At 36.4% G+C, this 16,862-nt stretch overlaps 1 protein-coding gene across 1 annotated transcript in view; it reads right to left on the bottom strand.

Moving 5' to 3' along the window:
• Positions 1-16,862, bottom strand: part of LOC131072914 (anaphase-promoting complex subunit 1) — a 310,855-nt gene that overhangs the window by 238,427 nt on the left and 55,566 nt on the right. The window contains exons 10-12 of the mRNA XM_058009211.2: positions 14,436-14,929; positions 13,415-13,874; positions 4,877-5,227 (exon numbers count right to left, since the gene is read on the bottom strand). Of these exons, the coding sequence (XP_057865194.2) occupies positions 4,877-5,227; positions 13,415-13,874; positions 14,436-14,929 (1,305 nt within the window). The remainder of the gene's footprint in view (positions 1-4,876; positions 5,228-13,414; positions 13,875-14,435; positions 14,930-16,862) is intronic.

Genomic DNA, 16,862 nt, shown 5'->3' with positions numbered 1-16,862 from the left:
TGAAGCCCAAACAGGATCCCTATCTAGATTCACCTCAAATATTAACTGGGTTTTCATCCAATTTACTATTCCCCTTAGGAGATTTCGTTAATAAGAGGCTGTTCTGCTGTATAAACCCTTCCTCTGAGCTCACGTGCAATTTCCTGTTGTGAAAATGAAAGAGTGAATGCTCAAAATGAAGCCCCACATATTACTTTATTGTCCTCCAAAAACCCACGCCCTAATTAGGGTTTTCAAGCGACTTTATTAAAGTTTATTTCATGAAATAATTCCTCCTCAAGGTTGGACGTTCATCTTGGGGGCTTTTATAAACTTTCATAAAGTAATTTTTAATAAATAAAACCTCCTCAAAGTTGGGCATTGGAATTCTAGGCCCTTATGACATTTATTAAATTAATTTTATTCATGAATGAACACCCCCTCAAATGGCCACCTTTTAAAACAACGTTGTCATACTAGGATATGGGGTCCTTTATTAATTTAATAATTTATTATAAAGTGACATTATGATAAAATCACTTTATTTTATTTTAATTAAATATTAAAGTCAATACTTTAAATTATTTTTTTTCAAACCAGATCACCTGCCCACCCGAACTGAAAATTGATAATGCGCGTGCCATCCTGGTGATTTCTAAATATAGCAAGGTCGATGCTAGTCCCCTAGTAATAAATAGGGATCCTCCCTAAAAATAGGAACTGCAACCACAGCCTCCAAATGATCCCTGAGGTCTCCTGATGCGTTCTGGTCAACTCTCAAACAATCCCTTTAAAATAGGAATCCTCCTAAAATTTAGGAAATTGTCCCTGATCATCCAAGACTGCTCCAAAGACCTCGTGTTGCTCCCCACCCTCTAGGTGGTCATCAGGCTAACTGTTAGTCTCCTCCTAAAAAGTAGGAACCCTCCTAAAAAATAGGAGACTACCTCAAACTATCTGGAATGGCTCATAAAGATCCATGCTAAGCTCCACAACCCCTAGTTGGGTCCTCTAACCACTCTACTAACCTACGGGAACCCTAATGATAGGCCAATCCTGTTCAACTGCCTGTCAATTAGAGAGAGAACATTACACATAGACATATAAAGAAGTCAATCTTCACAAGATGCATACAAATCCAAACAAGCTGAAAATAGTTGATGTGTGCAGAAAAGAAGTCAAAGTTGATGTCAAAGTTGAATACGATGCCTTGGTCAACAATGGAACTTGGAAGTTGGTTGATTTCTCCATTCAACTATAAACCTATTGGCTGCAAAATGGATCTGACGAAACAAATATGAAGCAGATGGCTCACTTGACAAACACAAAGCAACGTTTGTCACAAAGAGATATGCTCAAAAATAGGGGATAGCCTATGAGACATTAGCACTAACAACAAAATCGACCACCATTCTAATCTTTTTGGCTTTATTAGCACAAAACTATGGAAAGTTGATCAAATGGATGTGAAAATTGTTTTTCTAAACGATGATCTCAAACAAGTAGTTTACATAACTCAGCCAAGACATTTTGAATTCAAGGTCATGAACAAAAAGTGTGTAATTTGGTAAATTTATTGCATAGATGAAATAAGCGCCAAGAGGTTGGTATGAAAAACGCTCCAAGCACCTCTTAAGCATGAACTTCAAGCAATTTGAACTTCTCGATGCCATTGCTTTTGTCAAAAATAGTTAACAAAACTGTTATCTACCTAGTAGTCTATGTGAATGACCTACTCATAACAACAAATAGTGAGAATTACAGTTCAAAAGTCAAAGCAAAATTGGACGATCTTCATTATTATTTAAGACTAAAGTGATTCAAAAATCAAAGTATATAGCAACTTCAAAATTTTGCAAGAGTTGGGACACCTTCAATAATGAATGACGAGATCAGTCCCTCTATATCATATGAAAAAATGTTAGTGTTGAGATAGAAAAAGAAATGTCATGTGTCATTGAGGTTGGTATGGGAAAATGTGTCGCTTAACCACAAACTGATATTCGTTTGTATATTAGTGCTTTAATGAGGCCAGGTCACTGTCCACTTTGGTATAGCTACTATTATTGATTGTACCTTGCATCTACTTCGTAGCATGCAAGTCAATATTTTGATGAAATGGCATTAATCACATGAATAACATCATGATTTTCTCTTCTATTCTATGAATAACATCACGATTTTCTCTTCTATGCTATTAGCCAAAACTAAGCTCCCTGCCCCTTGCTAACTCATTTCCATGATATTTGTTTGAAAAACGTTTTTAAGGCTAAGCTATCCACAACACAATAGGCATGATCCAATTTACCTTAAGTGCTTCTACTTTTAGTAAATGGATTCCTTTAAACTTTAACCAAACTACTGTTCCGTTATAGAGGGAAGGTAGTGTATATGAGGAGAGCAAGAGGCTTAAGGGTCCATTTGAGTTGTGTAACCTTGGGGTGGGCTGGGAGGCTGAATAGCAGGTGTCATTCCATGCTCCTCAGCTTGGTGGACAACCTCAAGGTGCCTTATAGTACCTCTCACAACCTCAAGGTGCCTTATAGTACCTCTCAGTGTGCTTCTTAAAGTGGATTAATTATTTGGGGAAAGCTTAAGGGAATTTCGTGTGTACATTATGAATATTATTAAGCTGATTAGAATCCTATTTTTAGCTATATGTTTATCTTGTGATAACTAACCTAGTTGCAGGCTCTAAATCAAACTACGAAGTTGACAATTTACATTTCCGAGCATAATCCAAACCCTATTCAGGAATCCTAAGGCAAATCAAGCAAAGTCCCAATAGGGAACATTACAATTGATTTTATATCTAGCATAATTGAGGGGTCTCAATCAAGATCTACTTGGTAATTGATATCTCTATTTCATTCCTTATTTTACTTGGGATTGTAATTTTTGGGCAAAATCTAGGGCATTGGAAAAAGGGGACATTACACTTTACTAGAAGTAGAATATATGGCAACTTCAAAGACAACCAATGAAATATGTGGCTTAGAAGGATTTGTCAAGATTTGCAACAAAAATGGAAAACAGGAAACAGAAAACATCAAAATGGCAAGAAATCAGAAAACATCAACACAAAATTATGTTTAATTAAACATTATGTGAAAGATGGAAAATGTCAAATTGATATAGTCCTCTCAGCAAATCCTATCCATTTGTTTCTCAGAGATATTTGTCACCCTTCACATGTCTCCAAGAAGATACTTTATTTACCCTTTATCTCTTTCCAGGACAATCTTCTCCATCCAAATCCTTTTAATCCTTGCCCTCTTCAAATGCACTAATCACAAGGTACCACTTGGAAGCTTCTCTTTCTCTCAATCCTCTTAATCATCCTCAACCATCAATAGCTTCAATTAATCTCAACCCTTGATCAATCATCCCTCCAATCTATAAATAGATCTATCATAGGTGATTTGCAAGAAGCCTCTTGGATGTGAAGTCATGTTGTAAGTTTGAAAAGAAAACAAACACAATCTCCCAAGCACAAATTCATTGGAGAACAACCAAACGCATCTTGTATGTGCAACAAGAAGTTGTGGGTGAGAGAATATTTGTTTTATTTTCAACTTTTGTTAAATGCCTTTGCTTAGTTGTAGGTGCAAGTAGGTGTAGAATTGGATTTGATTTCATTGTTTGAATCCTTGTTTTGCATTATAAAATCTTGATTGTTCATACTACCATTACAAAAGATTTGAGAAAAATTCATACCAAGAAGTGATGTCCACAAGCAGATCTAGAAGCAAAGGACAATAGCTGAACTTATAAAGAATTAACAAATCTTATTGTTCTCAAACTGGACGACAAAAGCCCAATTCTATACAAGAATTCCCCATATTGTATATATAATGTGATCTGAATTGAATCAGGGAAAGTCAGTAAGCTCAGCTTTCTAAGTCAGTATTCTTGTTCATTAGTCAAATTGACTACCATTATTCACTAATCAAATTGACTAGGTAGATAATTCTAGTGCCATCTTTATCACATCCAATATGCTGAATTTCTGAAAGAACGCAGTAAAAAAAATTTGTTCAGGGATCTACAGAAGTTGCCAAAGGATTGTAAGATGATCCACAAACATTGGCATCATAAACATCTACAGGAGGGTCGTAAATCCAGAAGAAAAACAGAAAAGATTCTGCACAAGGACAATACTGCCAACCATAGTAAGGGGGTTGTTGCACTACTGTTACGGTGGTCATGAATATGACAGAATTTTGAACTGACTTTTAAGGATCATTCTTACTGATCTCTACAATTTCTAAGCAGAAATGTATTTATTTCATTAATCCTTGGATAGAGTTTTCCAGGTAGTTCTACTAAGTAGTACATTAAGATAGCAAGCATTTAAGCAATTAGAACAGCATTGCACGTTGCTAGTAACCTTGATGGCCTCTAGGATACAATAAGATAAATCCCACCTGTTAAATTCATGTTTTCTGCATGTTTGTTTCTTTCTAGTTTCTTTCATGCATGCAACAGTCTACATTATTATGTAACTTAAGCAACTCATTTCTCAGCAGAAATTATCTCTTTACTCAAGCAGATACAAAGAGGACAGTGCACAAAAATCAAACATTTTGAAAAGCAAGTGGAATTTACTGAAAATTAGAAAAACAAATCATGAAAAGGAAAAGTATTTGTATTTTCATAAATCAGAAAAACCAGCTGTACTAAAACTACAGGATAAACTCTCAATTCTGTGAAAGAAATCGTGCCATAGTAGAAATAATTTTATAGGCATAAATACAGATTTATAAAATAGCGAAAAGATTCTCATAAATATTGATAGTCTGATTGGTTTTTTGCCAATATTTTTGACTGTAAAAAGCATTTAACTGCATTTTTCAATGCATTAACAAAAAAGGTCAACCATCAGGAAAAAAGATACCTCACTTAGTCGCAGATCACGGCCAAATCGTAACTGTGTGGATGGGTTGAACATATGTTCCATCCCATCAACAACTGATTCTGCTGCAGAATCGACCCTCTGCTTCCCAGAGACAACAGTCGCTTCAAGATCAGTGGTAGATGAAGGAACAATCAACGGGTGCAAGTGTAATGTGTACGGTGCAGACATAGATATTAGATTAAGATAATTAGACACACTCTGAACTTTATGTGGTGATCTCTCTGCAGTTGAACGGCCAATGGCAGTTAATGCCAAATCTTCACGCCCAACAAGCACATAAGCAGGTGCAGGCCAATCAAATGGAACAGATTCTCGACATCTGTCAAGAGCCTAACAGAAAGTAAAAGCCAAACTTACAATAAGAATATCCATAGAACAACATGTAGTACAACCAACATTGTTTCTTTTAACTGATTTTACAGCATAAATATGAACTACCAGAAAGAAAAAACAGGTGGAGATAATTTATACTGAGTGAATTTAACAATAAATTGTAAGCCAGTGTCCCAGATGTAAAAGCAATCTCAAGCAACTGTATAAATTTACATTAGCCTTATAAAGCACATTTCTGGAATATAAATTTCAACAAAAGGAGAGAAACCAGATGGTTAATCAACTAATCTAATCAAACAGATTTTCCTAGGCAAAGTGCATGGTAAAAGAAAGGACCATAACCCTTTATCATTATAAATAGTAATACAAATAATGTTCCAGGGGAATTCAAAAGCCATTGACATGAAAATAGTATCTCCCTAAACTATGCGCTATGCTTGCTGCATGCATCCATACAGTAATAGATAGCCTTGTTAGAGATAAAATTAAGAACGACACACAAGTTACAATATATGCATAAGATAAAGGTAATCCTCAACCAGTCTAATAGCCATCTAATAATGACCTCAATAGCCAATGTTTCTTAACATTAGAATGTCAGTCGTCAACATGAATTGCAGCCAAAATTTCCCTCTCCTTCTTCACCTTCTTCCTAATGTCCTCAAACCATATCTTCTTATTCTATGAATTGATGAAAAGCAACAAGACCATAAAAGCATAATGTTCCAAAATTTGCAACCTAGAATTCTAGTAATATAGATCAAGAAATAAGCACTCCTGCAATGTTGTATAAAGAGAATTTATATTCTTACCATATCTGAGTTCAGATACGATTTTATCTTTAGATGTCAAATATTGTCATATCAGATGTGATCAGAATGAATCTACTAGTTACATATTGTTGTCCTCATTTTTTAATTTTCAAAAATGTGACAACCCCTATGAATTTTCCCTTAAAAATTCAAAGTTTTCATTACTTGAGCGTGTTTTACGAGGCGAAGTCTCTTCTAAAATGTTCTTCTAGTCATGTGGAATTGTTCTTGTCATCTTTGTTTCAGTTTTGGTTCATTTTTAATGTCTTTTCCCTCTCTTCTTGTGCAAATTCGGGTATTGTAGACCAAGTTGCAAGTAAAGGAAGGTTTAGTTTTATGTCTTGTGTTCACTTATAATCGGGTCTTAGGAACTCGATTACAAGTGGTCCTTTTTTATTTCTTTCTTTTAAAATGTTCCTTCTCATTTGTAATCGGGTGTTGAAACCCTGACTACAAGCGGATGTCTCTCAAACAAATGCAACATTTGCATCGGGTTTTTAGTAGCTCGATTCATCTCCAAACTCATCAGTGAAGGGTGTTATGCGTTTCATTGCATTAATGATGCAGTGATTGCATTATACAAGGAGTCTTCTTTTCAAATCGTTTATATGAGCCTTTGAAGTTTCTTTTGGTTCTTTGAAGTTGTATTTGAGAGTTGTGCGATTTCTATCTTTCTAGGTATGTTCTTCAATGTTTTCTTTTCTTTTCTTGTCAATCTTTTTCCTTTGTGTTTGCTTAGTCGTGTTTTTTTGTTTTGCATCCCTTTGGGCGATATGGTTTCAACATTCCAGCAATGTATTTGAGGGCCATTATTTTTCTTCTTGCAAGTTTCTTTGTTCCCCGCTAGCAATTGTTTCGATCCATATATGCATATCTTTCCTATGAGTTTTTAGTGCCTCCCATGCATTTCCTTGTGCATTTTCTTCCCGTCGGAATTTGCACCCTTGTATGCAGTTCGTGTTTATTGTGCCTTCAAATCGTATTACTTGTAGTTGGGTTTTTCAAACCCAATTGCAAGTCTTTTCTTCCCTCCAATTTGTATTCACGAGGCCTTGCATTTGGACCTTTAAGGTTCGATTGTAAGTTTGTTATATGACTTTCATGATCGCTTGCAATTGGGTTTTAAAGACCCAAATGCTAGCTCATTAATATCCTTCCCTTGTAAATGCTAAGTCACGTTTGCTTACAATTGGGTATTTAACACCCGACTAAAAGTGAAAATGTGGAAATTTTCCTTACCCGATAACAAGCCTTTCACCTATTTGTGATAAATGTTGCAAGCTTTTCATCATCCATTTGCAAGACACTTTCACTTGCAATCGGGTCCTAAGGGCCTGATTCCAAGTGTAGAATGATAAACTTCTTCCAGTTGTGCACATCACATATGCAAGACCCGATTGCAAGTAATTTCTAAATATGTCAAACTTGCTTTCTTGCCATCAAATCTCGAAGATCCAATTTCAAAAGCAAGTATGCTTGCATTTGGATCTCAAAGACCCAATTGCAAGTAATGGTTTCATCATTATTCTCAAGTCTTCGTATTCTAAGCTTGCTTCCATGCACTTGCAATCCACCTTTTGTCATTGTCAAACCTTATCCATTCCGCATCACTCAAGTTCATCCTTTCATCTTTGTACCCTTTCTATGATAAATATCATGAAAGTGTAAGGATAAGTCTAAGGTTGGACAATGGTTTTCCAAGCAAGTGTCATGACATCCCAATAGCTTCTAAAGACGAGATTGCTCCTTCTCAAGTGAGCTCTCTAGTGGATGAAATTAATTACACAGAAATCAGACATGTTGATATGTCTGATATGTCTCAACATGTTGGCATGTTGAGAGGGCAGAGGGATCGCCAACCCATGGCATGTAGCTGCTCATGAATAGTCACATCCATTTGGTCTCGATTTTCCCAAAGGCTGCCTTGGAGCCCAAGTTTGTGCTTGCATGTGCTACTCATTTTGCCAGCGGATCCAAAACAATTAAGGATGATGATGGCAATATCATTATCAGATTGGATGCAGAGACTATTGACAAGCTATTCAAGGTTCCTGCTGACCCAGTATATGCAAATATCTTTATGAAAAGTGTGTTGGAACATTACAACCAAAAAAGATCATATCACATAAGGTATATTAACTCTAAATGGCTCAAGACTCTCCGAACTTGTTTCTCAAGATGGCCCAAGTTGTATCGATTTGATTTCATTGAGGAAGTCAACAATATGATCACACTTCTCAGTAGAATAATGGGGTTGAAACATTCCAATGTGTTTGAGATCTAGATGTACAAGTACATTGTAGTCATAAAGAATGGGCAATCACATATCTTCTGGGCTGAAGTCATCAATGATAACTTGTGCGAGCAGCTGTCACAAGTCTCAAGTCATATATGAATTCCTACTTGCTGTACATAGCAGCGTCACTTAGACAATTTCCTGGTCTTTCCAACAAGGATGGCAAATCGTCGGTACCAGTATGGAGGTATTATGAGAAACTTACTTTGAGGCCTAGTAGGATTCACTACAGGAGGGATGCCTTCTTTGGTCATTTCATGTGCTTATTTAACAAAACACTCAAGAATCAGAGAGTGTCTAAGGCAGCCTGGAAGAAGGTAAACGACTATGGATGCCTATTCCTATAATTCCCAAATTTCACCTACATGAGGGTTGGATGTTCTGAAGATCAACCATACATGCTACCCAGATATCCCACTGACAAGATCATTCTAATGGAATTGGCTAGGCAGCAAATGACAGTTCATGCAGTCCAATTAGACAATCATAAGCTAGGCATCAATATATCCTCCCACAATCCATTGCAGATTGATCGTTATTCCTTGACAACCTCAAGGAGAGACAAGGCAATGGAAACTGAACTTCAAGAAATCAGGTTGAAGAAGTTCAAGGCGAGGAAACAATTTAATTATCGAGGGATGAAGGACAAAATTAAGAGAGCCTTCACTCATGTTCATTGCCTTGAGTATATATGGGTTGATCTTTGCACAGAGGAAGATGTCAAGAAAATGGACTATAGCAGGCTCACCTTGGAGCGAATTGTAGATCTGGATCTAACAAAGATTCTAGAGGGAATAATAGATGATGGAGAAATTATTGACCTAGAATATACAAAACAAACGGTTGTTGAGGCCCCTCTTCCGCCTCCTCAATGGTCACTGTTGTCATTTTATGACACCCTTGGTCCATCAGTCAAAACCAATCAAAGATATGTTCTATGGACAAGCGCCACCTTAGTTGATCAAAGAGAAAACAATGGAATCATGAAGTATGAAGTGTTGTCTTGCCGAAACTCCGCAACTCCCAAAATCCCAAGTTCCTAAGTCTTCTCTTCCTCAACCCCGGAACCCCCAGGTTCCCAAATTCCTAAGTCTTCTCTTCCTCAACCCCGGAACCCCCAGGTTCCCAAGTTCCTAAGTCCTCAAACCCGGAACACCGGAACCCCCAAATTCCCAAGTTCCTAAATCTTCTCTTCCTAAACCCCAGACCTCCAGAACCCCCATGTTCCCAAGTTCCTAAGTCCTCAACCCCGAAAATCCGGAACCCCCAAGCTCCCAAGTTCCTAAGTCTTCTCTTCCTCAACCCCGAAACTTCAAAACCCCCAGGTTCCCAAGTTCCTAAGTCTTCTCTTCCTCAACCCCGGAACTCCAGAACCCCCAGGTTCCCAAGTTCCTAAGTCTTCTCTTCCTCAACCCCGGAACTCCGGAACCCCCAGGTTCCCAAGTTCCTAAGTCCTCAACCCCGGAACCCCAGAATTCCGAAATCCCAAGCCTAAGTCTTCCCAACTTCGGTAACCTGTGTTTCCGAAGTCTTCCCAACTTCCTTCCGGCTTGCAACACTTCCAGATGGCATGATCAACACTTAAGGCTCTTAATGCTCCAACAACTCTTGCGACTTGTACACCTTTTGTGAAGCTAAAGGGGCGCATTTAATGATTTTTGTAGGATTTCCATCAAGAGAAGTACAAGGCCATGCTTATTTGTGGTTACTTATGTCATGCATGCATACTCTGACTTTGGAATGTCAGTCAATCCACCTTCTAGAAGTACATTTCTTCTTGGGATTACATTTTTAGGGTATGGCCAGTTTGCTTGCATGTACACAATGTCAGGTGCATGCACTTCCCTGCATTCCCTGACTGACATTTCCCTACACACACAAGGGTCAAGGCTTCTCTCCCTTGACCAATGGTCTCTCCTATGCGACCAGTTTTCTATATAAGGTTGTTATGCCTCATTGTAAAGGGTTCTCCCCCTACTAGCTTGAGCTATTCTATGCTCTTTCACTTCTCTTAAAGACTTGTATTTATCTTGCATTTTTGCAACTGTAAGTTTCACCATTGGCCTTATAATGAATTGAGATCATCATTCTTGCCTTACTTCAACTTATGTATGTTGTGTATGTGTTCTTACCTTCATTGTAAGTGTATGTTTGTGGCTTTCTTTCACATATATGTTGTGTTAACCTGTTTTTGGGTGTGACTTGTGGGAAACTTTCTCCCCTCTTGACATTCAGCAAATCCTAACCTCCATACGTGCGTTAAGGTCAAACACATTGTAGAGCATAGTCAAACGAATCACCACAACCTTTGCCAAGCCCTTTCCACATCCACAACAAACTGGACTACATACATGGACTCGGTATGAAGTGAACCCAGTTTCAGGGGCAAATCTAAATTAACCAGTAAAGTGAAAATTATTACACAAGTAATTCGTAAAATAATGAATGATCAAATGATCATTTATACAGTTACAAGATTGATGTTTCCATTATGAAACAATCGATAACTGAAGGAAAATTAGAAACATCCAATATTTACACTAAGATACAAAATTGACCATTAAATAATAAACAACTAAGGTATTATTCTAATACCCTCCCTTAATGGTCAATCTGCCTACTACACCAAGTTGCCCTCTGAACTTAACAAACCTATCCGGATTCAAAGATTCGGTGAGGATATCTGCAATTTGATCCTCAGTAAGAACGGGTGGCCTTTCCAAGAACTAATTGATCAATGACACGACACTTGAAAATTGTGAACATCCGCTACTTCTAGGTATTGTAGTTTCTGATGTTGAATTTCTAAACTCCCCTCAAGCAAAATATTTGTCAAGGATGCCATCAAGAGAACTAAGGTCAAAGCTAGTTGCGCAATTGACAGCACGAATATCGAGGTTGGAGGTTATCAACGCGTGAAATCGCGTCAATGCAACGCATAACGTACGAAACTGGTGCAAAAAAATAGCACGAATTTCGAGGCATATTAAAGAAATCTGTTTGCACAAATCCCAATGTACAAATTTTGGAGGACCCAGGAAATTTTGATGACAACCCAAAAATTTGCCTAAAAACCCAAAAAAATATTGATAGGACCCAAAAAAAAATTCTTCAACAACGTGTCCCCCTAGGCGCTGAAACAGAAACCCTAGGTGCGAATCTACGGGTCATGCATAGCTACGTCACGGATTGAAGAAGACATGCGATTTTCAAAATATAACCTTCGTGCGGGTTCAGAAAAAACCGAAATAACTAGAATACGGGCTCGAAGAAGATCGCCGCAGACACGATAAGGCACGAACAGCAACGCGAAAAAGTAATTTGCGGGTCGTGAACACGCAGAGAGAAAACAACAAAGCACAGAAAAAAACAACGCAGAGACGAGACAGAATTTGCGCGAGCATAGAGAGCAGAACATTGGCGCGAAAAACACACAACACAGAACGCAGGCGCAAAAAAAAAATCCACACACAATTTGTAACTGAAGAAAAAGGCGTCAAAAAAAATGAAACCAAATCCGTGACGAGTCACAAACAGGCCCACGAATTTTTCATAAAACAGAAGCCTTCAAAAAAAAGCCTTTCAAAAATTCTAATTCAAAAAAGGTTGAAGATCGTGGAACGGTTTTTTTTGAAGTTAGAACTCCTGCTCTAATACCATATTACGCAAGTAATTGGTAAAATAATGAATGAATTAAATGAATTATCAAACGATCATTTATAGAGTTACAAGATTGATGTTTCCATTATAAAACAATCGATAACTGAAGCAAAATTAGAAACATCTAATATTTACACTAAGATATAAAATTGACCATTAAATAATAAACAACTAAGATATTATTCTAATAAAAATGTCCCTGGCCTATAATAGAATCACAGAAAGCCATTTACACTATGCCATCATTGCCAAAGGTTATTATCTCAAAAGTGATTTCTATTGTTGATTCAGAGCTAGACAAATGGGGACACACTACAAGCAAAATAAGAGGACGAGCTGAAGAAAACCTGGGGAAGAGAAGCAACGTAGAAAGTTAATAGTGATTCTAATGTAAAACTTTGAATCAAACATTTTAGAAAGTCTAGTCAAGCATACAACAAAATTGAGGGGTCTCAATCAAGATCTGATAAACTTGCATACAACAAAAGAGTACTTATATAAGTTACTCTAATAAACTTGCATACAGCAAAATTGAGGGGGAACAATGAAATCCTCATCTGATAAACTTGCATACAACAAAAGAGTACTTATATAAGTTACTCTAATATTTTTTTCCCTTTGTGTATATGGTCAAAGAAGAGTGCATGAATCTGGATTTTTCTAAGGTTGCATCATCAATTTGAGAAAGTCTAGTCAAGCACATTCTTTAGAAACTCACAGCAGTTTGTTTACTAAAGCATGTGTTGATTACATAAAAAATCACAATTTCTACCATTTACTCTTCTCACTTGACTGGGAATATGATGCATTACAGTTAAAGACCAATCTGATGTACATGTATCACTTAAGGGAATATCAGACTTAGTTTTCTTTCAAAGAGCATCGTACATGAAAGGGCAGTGCATGAGACATTAGCAATAGTCAGAATATTCACCAAACTTCATTTTTCTCTGATAAAACTCCTTGTAGCATTCCAAATTCCACAATCTTGCATTTCATACAGACAATCATTTTTAGTGCACATCGAGTAAAACTTGTGCATGATCAATGTCTTTATAACTGTTAACACACAAAATGCTATATTGTTGCCCAAGGCAAGGATGTTAAAACATTTAATAGATACACGTAGCATGGAAGGAATAGTGTTTAAACTATTGCTTTTGCTTCTAAATGTAATCTATATCAGGCATGCCCTCTGAGTGTGAGAAACTCCAAACCAACCTCAATAGAAATAACAAGAATAAATAAAGATTGCACTCATAGGTATATAGACATAAATCAAAAACAAAGTAATATATCATTGTATGCTACTGGGCATTATTGTAACCAGAAGATTATGCATCCTTTAACATGCATCAAGAAGGACAAGAAAACCAATCCAAACAGTCATTTGAATATAAAGACCAACAAACTTACATGCCTCAGTGGAAGAGAAACTCCACAAGGTAGTCGATCTAATTGTGGTAAACCAAACCCTTCAGCAACCATTGACAAGACGGTCCACTGTTCTGGAGAGTTAACAGTACCACTGGCAACATTAAAAGATATACCTGAAACAAGATGTTTACCAGTGCTTTCACTGCCTAGCAAAAGGCAATAAAATGCTACAACTTTTCGAGACCAATCTACAGACATAATTCCTTCCTTACAAAGCAATGAGGGCAGTCCTTCCCTATCTTTGGAACTGCATCCATATTTTAACCGATTCTGCAGCCACTGTAACAAATTAGGTGGATTCTTGAGATTGGATGCTCTTCTAAGGACAGGAAAATGCAGCGAAAACCCTGGGAAATCACGAACATAATAATCGACATAGTTTGCCTCGCCTAGGCATGCTGCTATGTTACTCAAGAGAGAAGCAAGTAGGTGTAAATCCCTGAACAAACCACCAGTAAGAGTACAAAAACTGAAAATTGAAAGGTTGGAACAAGTGAAGATATAAGAACCATAAATGATTATCGATTATGTTATTGAGGAGGTGAATACCATATAGAGAGATAAAAATTAATTAAAAAAGTTGACTGACAAGTCCAGTTCTGATTGACAATCAAATAGCTTATGCACAAGTTAGAAATTAAACAGTTTCTGAAAGAAAATTCTCTGCTCTCAGGTACTGACAAAACTATGCTGTGGAAAAATAACTTAAGGAGACAGGGGATAAAAATGACAAACATTTCTGGATAAAAATGGTGAATCTTAAAGTGCAATGAAACATTTCCTATAAACAGAATAAAACAAAAGATATATGTAATGCTGTGCTCCATCACATCACATTGTCAACATTTCTGTCTTAGGTATTGGTATCTGCAAGAAATGTTTCAGTGTAAACATCTCTTAACTCCTGTTTGCCTTTCCCTAAAACTTCCTTATGCTGTTTTCTGTTTTCAAATCAACAATATCCCTAATATTTATTGAACTACAAGGCCAAGATACATACTGTTTGTGAAGTATATCCAGCTTGTAGTCTTCATATACAGCATGTAATGTGTCTAGCACTTCGACCAAACCTTTTTCATAGAAAGAGATATTGTCAGTTGACACCTTAGCAGTAGTTTGTGCAGATTGGGGTGATATTTTTAAACCTGGAACAACAGGAGGAAGTGAAAGGCCAGTTAAGCTAGGATTCTTGACATAATCCATGTGCATCTTACTGCACAGCAAGAAATCCCAGGCTGAATTTTTCTTGGCCTCCACTTGTACTGGATATACATTATTTACATTTCTCATCCACTCCATCATCAGCCTTGAAAAGATCTCCCACTCAGAATCAACTCCAAAATTTGTCTCTGACAAAGACAAACGACAATCTTGGCCCCAGAGTGATTTCAAAAAAAATAGAAAAACTGAAGGGCTAAGTCCCTCTGACAATGCATTGATACAATCTTCCATTACTGAGGAAACTGGATCAGCCCTCAACGTACATCTCAAGACCTACAACAAAGTCAAAAAAATTCTCATCAGTAAGATTGAAAATAAATCTGTCAGCAGTATATATATAGAACAAATAAAGAACTTGCACTTTATAGAAAAAATGCATAAAATAGAAATGTTCTGAGTGAACTAAAGACGATATCAATGACCAATGCTTTGCAAGTATCCATAATTACAATATCCACTAAGTGAGAAATCTTGCTCTTTCATTGCAAGCATCTATAATAGATGCCAATTTAAAGCTTCGGTTTATCCACACTCCAAAGCTCAAGAATCAGATAAATCAATTCATCCCAAAGAAAATTTGTGCAAACATACTAAAGAATATGAAAACTCACGAGTAATGGGAACAGTAACTATAAAAAGCTTCTTAAAAGATTGTTATACTAAGAAATAGTTCTTGGTTACCTTTTCAGATTTTAGCAAACATCATGAAGATTAACCATGCACAAAATATGCATGTTTTCAAATAAAGACTGAGCTTGAATTTCACAAGGATAGTCATATAATGGAATTGTATCAATTGCCTTAACATGGAAATAGAGATATTAACTTATAATTATGTTAATCATCAATGTTAGGGAGCAGCACTCGTGTCTCTAAATCAATAGCCTTGACAATGTTGACTAGTGCATAGCCATACATAGAAGCAAACACAAGAGGACATCTCAAAAACAGCTATGACAAAAAGAGCCAAGGACAGGCTGCAAATATTTGAGTATACTACAATAACACGTGTTGCCAATATTTGAGTGTTCTACAAGACTAAATTTGAATTTCACAAGGATTTTTGTATCATGTCACTGCAACAATGGCTTTAACACGGAAAGAAATTGTAACTGAACAGTATATTAACAGCCAACACCAATTAGCAGCAATCAATAGCCTTGTCAATGTTGGCATAGTACATAGCCATGGATAGAAGCACACAAAAGATGATATCTCAAAAAGATATGACAATAAAAAGAGAAGAAATGTTGCCAATATTTGAGTATTCAACAATAGAACATGTTGCAAATATTTGAGTATTCTATGTGATGGCACTTTGTGACTAATTGAGTATTTTATAATAATCTGTTAAGACAAAAAGTATATGTGGCTTTAAGAAGTACAATAATCCAAAATGGATCAAGTTAAAAAAAGAAGCATTAAAAATGGAAAAGGAAAACAAAGTATCCATTCAAACAAATGGCTTGTAAATCTTGTATGATAATAGAGGAAATGAGGAGACTAGAGTCTCAACAAATTTTTCCACATTCAGTTTTTCCAAGAACCCTTCTTGTGTTGATTTTCCTCTCTATGGGTTGCTTCAATCTTTTATTTCCTGATTTTATTTTATGCAAATACTTATCAAATTTTAGCACTCAAGGCATCACAATTCTCAATTAATAATATCAGAATTTCTGGGTGTTAGGATGTGTGCGAAGATTTACGAATGCAAGAAACTATCCTAATCATGGACTAGATCCATAATTCAATTTTGGCTGGACTATTTTTATTGACTCAATTTTCTTAAGTTATTAGAGGAGATTTTCATTACTTCAAAGGCAATATAGACACATAATTGCTACATTAATAATTATAATTTGATTTCACAATTTACAATATACAAAAATAGTAGAGTTGATATCCCAAAAAATGGGTCGCTGAAATAGAAAAACAATTCATTCGTCTTTCTCATTTGGTATAGGTTTTGTTTATACCAATTTTTACTTTTATTTTAATGCATGAATGGAGTTTTTTAAATTAAATTTAGGAAGATTTACATCAATTTTTTTTTTTTTTTCAAAAATCACATAGTATCTAGTGTGGTTTGAAAAAAGGTTTCTTGGGCACACATGGATACAATATCCGAAGTGTATCTACTCCGTATCAGATACGTTTCTGTTTCAGATACAGGGATATGCATGCCCAGGGAGGGACAAAGGAGTAT

The sequence above is a fragment of the Cryptomeria japonica genome, chromosome 11 (assembly GCF_030272615.1).
Source record: "Cryptomeria japonica chromosome 11, Sugi_1.0, whole genome shotgun sequence".
Classification (NCBI taxonomy): Eukaryota; Viridiplantae; Streptophyta; class Pinopsida; order Cupressales; family Cupressaceae; genus Cryptomeria; species Cryptomeria japonica.
This window is presented reverse-complemented; position numbering and strand designations above follow the sequence as displayed.